Here is an 8,423-nt window from a genome sequence, read left to right as displayed (position 1 = left end):
TTTCTTCTTCTCCTCATCCCTGGGATCCATCCTTATGTGATTGTAGCCGAAATATGCATCCAGAAAACTCAACATTCTATGTCTGGCTACTCCATTGACCAGACGGTCGATGTTCGGGAGTGGGTATGCATCCTTTGGGCATGCTCGATTCTGATCTGTGTAGTCCATACACATTCTCCACTTCCCGTTTGATTTCTTGACCATGACCACATTGGAAAGCCAAGTGGAATAGTCAATTTCCCTAATGAATTGGGTAGTCGTCCACTTGGCCACTTATTGTTGTACAGCCCAACATGTCTTTTCCCTAATCTTTCTTTTCCTCTGGGCGACTGGTTTGGCATCGACTAACTTATGACAATGAAAGCTCAAATCGATCCCAGGCATGTTTGTCGCAGACCATGCAAACAAGTCAGCCTGCTCCTGGATAACCCGTTGTATTCAGCTGTTGTCATTATTGGGTAACTGGTTTTCCAATTGAGTGACCCATCCTTCCTTAGGTCCAAGCTGGAAGGCGGATGTCTTTTCTACTAGTTTCACTTGGTTGTCATCATTAGTTTTGGGGTCGAGCTCTAGTTCCTCTACCTCCTCAACTTTCATCCTAGCCTCCATGCAATGGCCGACTTTTGAAGCTCCTTCCATTGTATGAAGGCATAACCTAAGGCTCGCCATATAGCATTCTCTAGCTGTCCTCTGGTCAGCATGCACAGTTATGATGGTCCCAGTGTCCGACTGGAACTTCATCGTGAGGTGAAGGGTTGAAACAACTGTGCCTAGGGCTTTGAGTGAAGGACAACCAAGAAGTATGTTGTACGACATGTGAGCATGCACTAGCACGTATCATATCTTTAGTCTTTTCTGTAGTGGTCCCTCATGTCCGAACTTGGTGTAAAGCCAAATATAGCCCTTCGTCCCTGCCTATTCCTCAGCAAAACTGAACAATGGGTCATCATGTGGGAGGATTTCGGATTCGGGTATATCCATATGCTTGAAGGTGTTCCAAAACAACATGTTGGTCGAGCTTCCTTGGTCTACAAGGATCTTCTTGAATATGCTAGTTATCTCAACACTGATAACCATGGGGTCATCCTGCATAGGTCGATTGCCTTAAAGTCATCTTTTGTGAAGGTTATGGGTGACATGTTGGGTACTCGATGCCGGGAGACCATGTTGATGGATCGAACTTGTTGAATGTCTTTTTCATGCGGAGGCAGTGGCCCCAACCCCAACAAAACCTCTAGCGATGGTGTTTATGACCTGTCTCGGTTGGTCAATGGGTCTTTCTTTTTTCTCCCTCGAGCTGCTTCGATTCCTCTACCTTTTTGATTGACCTACATGTTCTCAGTCCCTCCCTTGGATAGACTCTAGTCTTGTCCTTCTCTCGGGCCTATACGACTGTGGCGTGTGGACAAACTCCTTTAGGTGGCCAAGCTTGATGAGTTCTTCTATCTTGTCTTTCAAGGCGCTACATTCTTATGAAGTCGTCGTGATTGCGGTGATAATGACAACATTTTGAGTAGTTGGCCTTTGGTGGGGTGTTATCTCTCTTTGGCATGGTTAAAATGTTAACGGCCAAGGCCTGATCCATGATGTGGGATATAGTGGCAGTAAGGGGAGTGTAATGAGCATAACACGGATCTTGTAACTCGATCTTATCAGCACTAGAGGTGTACTAATCAATGAACCCACCCCCAAAACCTATCCCTCCTTCCGTCGTCACGAGCTTTGTTAGCTGGGCTTGTCATTATCTTTCTTGGCCATCACGACATCGTCCCACACTTGGTCCGAAATGATTCCTTCTTCTCCTGCTGGATGTTGGCGAGGGCCACAAACGTTAGGTGGTGAGGCTAACTAGTAGAAAACTATTTCCAAAACATGTGTCCAGGGTGTTGAATGAATCCACGAAGTTGGGGGGGTACCCATGTGAACCAATGAAGGGATTACCCCTTCAGCAATGTCGAGAACACCTGGTAAAGGATTGCATCATCCGTGGTGTATAGGCTCACCTGGGTGATGTACACATCCATGTGTTCGTTTGGGTCTGTGGTATCATCATTCTTCTCGATAGTCAAGTTCTTATAGTTGGAAGGAAGAGTTGCTTCCATGATGCTAGGGACAAAAGGGTTCTTAAAATGCAATAGCTGTCTCCCTAAAATGTTGAGGGATGGGGGAATAGCGTCCTGACACACACTCAAATTGGTGGCTCTAGGTAAGCCGACTGCGGTTGACTCGACTTCTCCTCCTTCTGGCAGGTTAGCCTTAGGTTGTGGCGACATTTTCGCAAGTGAACATTCTTGCGCCAAAGGACGGCGACTTCTTCAGCATGGTGCCTTCACATTTTAGAGACCTGAGCCTATAGTCTGTGAACTATTGAGGACATGTCTATCTGGTCCTCTACATGAATGTCTTCATTGTGGTCATTGGTCGGTTGCTCCATTGTTGTGATATTCGTTCCAATCCTTCTTATTGCCATGAACTCTTGTGGTCATGATATATCTTACACAGCCCCACGGTGATGTCAAAATGTTCCTGTCACAAATGGACCAGATACTTACCCTTACGCTGAAAGGTCTTCTTTGGTGGTTCCTTGTCAAATCCTCTGGTGTGTGTGAGTCAGAAAGAGCGGGGAGGGGGTACTTGCAAAAAGTACCCCAACGCTCAAGTCAGGGTTCGACTCATAGTTGTTTGTGATATATAGTGAATATTTGAGAATGAATCAGTCCTCTTACCTGGGGGATTATCCCTTTTTATATTGAGCTTACTGGGCCTAGGGTCTATGACCTGATTACCAGTTGAGTAATACACCTCTTAATCATGCTTAGGCATTTCTAATTAAGTAATTACCCTGAGTGGGTTTATTAGTGATAATCACGGTCGAATGGTACTCACCATTTGTGCATGTTGATGGCCGAGATGGCTTGTACAAAATATATGGATATATGGCCAAGGGGGTACTCGGTTTGGATGTGCCAAGTGTCCCTTCGACTTGACCGAGTACTTTATCTAGTATAGTAAAATTTTTTGCTTGAAATAATGTAATACTTAAATGTAAGTACTGTTCAAATAAGAATGAATAAAGGGTTATCCTTGGAGTTATTTATTTGTTTATTTTAAATCATAGTTTAGGTGAGGCCTTACGGGTAAACTTCCAAATCAAGGCCATTTCAATCTATTTAATATTTGTTATTTCCATCTACCTCAGTGTGTGCTTTTATTGTGCCTTATTAAAGAAAGAAAGAAAGATTTATTTGAATGGTAATAAATTTCCAACATAACAAAGGAGACTTTATTGCACAATTGTGCATTGCAACTTTCTCAACTACTTCTTATTACCACCGTAACATGATTTCCCTTCAAGCTTGAAAATCACTCCCAATCTTTCCCACACCACTTGGAAAAACAATAAACCATAACCATAAGGTATCTCATATATCAAGAAACCATTGGCATAACATAAATAACGAAACCAAAACAAAATTTAGTGTTGAAAAGTAAACATATAAATTGCACTTAGGTGAGTCAATACCAATATATTCTTAGCTATTTATTTGTGTACAATGTTTCCGTATCTCTCCTTTTGTTTCGATCTTGACATTAATTCGTCCCATTTTCTCCATGGACTTGGCAAATTCTGCAAAGAATCCTTGAGTTGATTGAAGTTGTCTGATGATAATAGCCCTTGTGTTAGAGCTTTCAAGCAATGAAACATCTGATTGGAACAAGCCCATTCTCTTAACCACTTGTTTATAATAGCCAAGATCAAATGTGTCACAACTTCCGGGGTCCATCTCAATAAGTGTGGTGTTGTCATTGATATTCTTGCACTTAAAGGTCTTAAGATTTTTTGCATATTCATTGTCTAGAGTCGGGTCAGTGTCACCCTTGCCAGTGAAATTATATAAATGGGTTACAATTGATGGGCAATGGGAAACACCAATCGTCTGAGCACCTAAGGGTGTGTTTGGATGAAGGAATTTAAAATTATGAGAAATTTAAAATTCTAAGAATTTTAAATATTTTAATTGAAATTCTTTTATTTTCAAAATTTTATGTTTTGATAAAAAAAAATTAAAATTGTCAGGGTGAAAAAAAATGAATGCAAAGAGAAAAGAATATATGGTTGGTGTGCTTCCAAAGAGAAGAATATTGATGCGGCATGGGGAGTCGCAGGGAAACCAGGACATGGCGGCGTACACCACCACACCCGACCACAACATTCAATCAACAACGCAAGGCATGGCCAAGGCCCTCCACGCCGGCGAGCACCTCCGCCGTATGATGGGCAGCGACAGTTGCTCCCCTAACTAACGGGTGCAGTTCTACGTATCCACTACGCTCGCACCCAATTGATGCTCTACGAGTTCAGACGGTGTTTCTTGAAGAAGAGGCTCCTCGGCGTGAGAGAAGAGTCACGAGTTCGAGAACGAAATTTTGGAAACTTTCAGGTGGAAGAGAGGATGAAGGTTATAAAGGAAATACGCGAACGTTTTGAAAGGTTCTTCTATTAAGAAGAGAATTTTAATTTCTCACCTTTTAGAAGGAAATTAAAATTCCACATTTTTAGTTGTTTAAAATTCTGTTTTAAAATTCAAAAAATTGAAATTCTTCATAAAAAAAACATTCAAACAATGAATTTTATATTAAAGAAATTTAAATTCTCTGATAAATTACTTTCCTCAGTTAAAATTTTATATCCAAACGCACTTTAAGGGAATTGAATCTTTGGTGATTAGAATCGAAGAATTTAAAATGTGTAACAAAGGAAATGATAAAACTTACATATAGTTTTTTTTTGCATGATTTTGATATTGTTATCCGATCAAAATTAGAGTTTCACCTTGGTAACTTATGTTCCTTTAATGTAAATTTTTAAGCTTAAATATATTTTTAGTTTTTTAAATATGATAATTTATTTTTTGTCTTCCAAATTTAAAATTGATCATTTTATTCTTATAATTTGAAAAGGATCCATTTTAATCCATTCATCCAAATGTCGTTAAAGATTTCACTTGTAGCTATTGAATTATAAGTCACTTACTTGACAATCCACTTTGATTTTGCATTCTAATTGTCAAACAACTGGCTACATGTGTGTTTTCCTTAAAATGTATTCATTTGCGTTTGGGCATAGGATGTTTTTGGGCATAGGATGTTTTGAGGGAGGTACTAAAACAATTTTTCTCAAACATTAAAAAGATTAATTTTAAATTTTAAAAACATGTTTAAATCTAATTTTATTACAAACTTAGTATTTGACATACCAGAAAGCAAGACAAGGTCGTTTACATCAAGTCCAACATTCCTTTTACTTTTACTACTGACTCACTGATTGCCAGAAATTACTCCAGTCAGTACGTTTTCCTAGTTTTGCTGGAAATTATTTTACATTTTGAGTTCACAAGCACTGATCCATCACAACCCTGAAATTAATATATGTACTAGATATTAATGTTACATTCTTACCTCCTCAGTTTAACAAATTAAATAGCCATTGACTAGAAAATGAAACATAAATTATCTGCATACATTGACAAAACAATCACGGAAGTGCATTCTTATGAGAGCAACTGCTAGTGATGGAGCATTGCGGCTATGCTCAACAACATACTTCAAAATTATTTTCTCGGCCTTTGGACAACTTTTGGCATAGAAACCAAGCTGCAACTGAGCTTGAGTTGATCCAATTAGTGCTATAAGAAATAATCAAAGCCTTGAAGTAACTCTGGCTCCCCATTTGTGCGTATTTGGCTGAGAGCTTAATTGCCTGCAGAAAACTATATAATATATATATATAGAGAGGATATAAAACTTAGATACTTTTTGTTAGAAGCAACTTCAATTCATTTCTTTGGTTGGATTCAGCACAACGCCTAGTTATTTATAGTCCTCAGCTTTGTGTAACAATTAACGAGGCAAATCATAATGGTTCATGCTGTAAAAATTCTTAAGGGGTTTCCTAGACTATCAATGATAGGAAACAACAGGATCTTGAAACCTATGGTTCTCACAAACAATCAATAAACAACAATAGATAATGATGTGTACCTTTCTCCATAGGAACTTCTTTGCGGTGCACTTTGATTTCCTTGAAAGAAGAGAGAAATAAGATTTCACTTCCTTTGACCTTTCTTTTCTGCCTCTCTCCGTTCGTGATGGCTATGAGTGAGAGAGAACACTTTTCTGGTTAGGAAGGGGACCTTATCTCACGTTAGTGGGTATTAACCCCCTTTTATAACCACTACTCCCATCAAATAGCAGTTAGCTCTAGAAACTTCTCCTATTAAGCCCAATTACAATTTAGCCCTTAATCATTAATTATTTACTTATTAGTCCCTACACAAGTCACATGCCTCTCACATGAGACATTAATTCTTACATTCTCCCACTTGGCTCATGTGACATTAATAAACATTATGGACTAAATAAATAAATAGATTAACTAACATAATGCGCATTAAAATTGACTAAATTGTTCTATACATTGGGTACATCATAATTTCATGATTAAGAATAGGAACCAATTTGAGTCATGGCGGTTGTACATCATTTGATCGACATAGTCCCTTCCATGTACTACAAATTAGTCTTCTCCTTAATATGACATTAGTTAGGAGTACATAATTGGTCCAACATAATGTCTTCATTCAAGACAAAACCTGTTAACATTACTCTAACACAAACATGCATGCAAACATAGAGAACAGGTAATCAGAAACATATCATAATTGAGCTCAGAGTGTCAGCAAAATTACATAAGGTAAATTACACTTAATGATCATCAATAACAATAATGTCCATACTTTCAACATGTTCTATAATGTCTTGGGCAATAATCTCTTATTCAAAGGGTCAACTATCATAAGGTTTGTGCTAATATGTTCTATTGACACTATTTGTTTCTGAACTTCTTCCTTCACGACAAAGTACCTCAATTTCATATGCTTAGCACCCTTAGAGTACTTGTCGTTCTTACAAAAATATTGTTGCGGAGTTATCACAATACATTTTCAATGGCCTAGCAATACTGTTGACAATTCCAAGCCCTGAAATAAAGTTCCGCAGCCAATTAGCCTGAATTGTAGCCTCAAAACATACTACAAATTCAGCTCTTAGATGCAACAACAACTGATGCATACAAAATTACTTTCATTTGTGCGAGACTAACTCTGTCTCATTTTTAAATTAGAATAGGCGATGTTAAACACCTTTCCATCTTGAATCTCTCTAGCACTTTATCGATATATATACTTTCTGAGATAAGCCTAACAATCCTTGTGATCTATTATGGAATATTTCTATCCCTATCACATAGCTTACCTCACCCATATCTTTCACTTCAAAGTTTCTAGAGAGAAATTTCTTAGTCTCATGAAGAAGACCAAGATCGTTAGCTGCAAGCAAGATATCATCAATATACAGAATTAGAAAATAACCTTACTCCCACTGACCTTCAGATACATACACCGATAAACAGTATTTTCCTTAAATCTAAAGGAAATAATGGTATCATTAAACCTCAAATACCATTGGCGGGAAGCTTGCTTTAAGACTGCATATTGATTTCTTTAGTATGCACACCAAGTGTTCATTTCCTTCAACTGAGAACCCCATTGGTTGGTCCATACAAACATTCTTCTCTAAATCTCCATTAAGAAAGGCAGTTTTCACATCCATCTTATGTAGCTCCAAGTCATAATGGGCTACTAATGCCATAATAATCCTGAAAGAATCCTTTCGTGAGACGGGTGAAAACGTCTCTTTATAATCAATGCCATATTTCTAAGTAAATCCCTTAGCAACAAGTCTAGCCTTGTAAAGTTCAAGGTTGCCATGAGAGTCACGTTTAGTCTTGAAGACCCACTTACAACCAATTCTCTTACAACCCTTTGGTAATTCTACAAGGTCCCAAACACCATTATGTTCCATGGAATCTATCTCTTGTTTCATGCCATTTAACCACTTCTCAAAACTATCACAACTTACAACTTGTGAAAACAAAACTGGATCATTATCATTAATGCTTAAGTTTGTTTCTGTTTCATGTAGGTATACCACATAATCATTCGAAATAGCTGGTCTCCTTTTCTCTTTGAGACCTTCTTAATGCTACTTCTTGTGGTTCCTCCATAATAGGTTCATTATGCATCATGGGCTCATTATTGTGTTGCTCATCTTCATTAATTTTGTAGCAATAACTGAAGGAGCAATCACCTTATTGTTAGAGGCATAAGCTAAAAGGACTTACACTCTAACTTCTTTAATTTCCATTTCTCGTGGAACTGTACTCCCACTGATTTCATCATTTCCAATGAACCTTGCATTTCCAGTTTTGACAATTCTCATACTATGATTAGAACAATAAAACATATACCCTTTTAACTTTTCTGGATAACCAATGAAATATCCGCTGATTGTTCTTGCATCCA

The 8,423-nt window shown here is 38.1% G+C and overlaps 1 protein-coding gene across 1 annotated transcript; it reads right to left on the bottom strand.

The window, feature by feature from the left end:
- Positions 1-3,533: 3,533 nt before the first annotated feature.
- LOC114380363 (peroxidase 3-like) lies at positions 3,534-5,731 on the bottom strand. The gene is made up of 3 exons (XM_028339370.1): positions 5,652-5,731; positions 5,259-5,314; positions 3,534-3,946 (listed from the first exon to the last, which is right to left on the bottom strand). Exons 1-3 carry the CDS (start codon positions 5,729-5,731, stop codon positions 3,534-3,536), a joined length of 549 nt encoding a protein of 182 aa, XP_028195171.1.
- Between the last annotated feature and the right edge of the window lie 2,692 nt (positions 5,732-8,423).

Source organism: Glycine soja, chromosome 12, assembly GCF_004193775.1.
Source record: "Glycine soja cultivar W05 chromosome 12, ASM419377v2, whole genome shotgun sequence".
NCBI classification, from domain to species: Eukaryota; Viridiplantae; Streptophyta; class Magnoliopsida; order Fabales; family Fabaceae; genus Glycine; species Glycine soja.
The sequence above is the reverse complement of the archived record's forward strand: the minus strand, read 5'-3'. Positions and strand labels throughout refer to the sequence as shown.

What these genes read in the sequence shown, in the direction of transcription:
- LOC114380363 (XM_028339370.1), bottom strand. Translation starts at nt 5,731, where the DNA reads ATGGGGAGCCAGAGTTACTTCAAGGCTTTGATTATTTCTTATAGCACT. An exon ending in TCAAGCTCAGTTGCAGCTTG is followed by an intron (nt 5,315 to 5,651) that starts GTTTCTATGCCA and finishes TCAGTGAGTCAG; the next exon opens with TAGTAAAAGTAAAAGGAATG. An exon ending in CGACCTTGTCTTGCTTTCTG is followed by an intron (nt 3,947 to 5,258) that starts GTATGTCAAATA and finishes ACACACCCTTAG; the next exon opens with GTGCTCAGACGATTGGTGTT.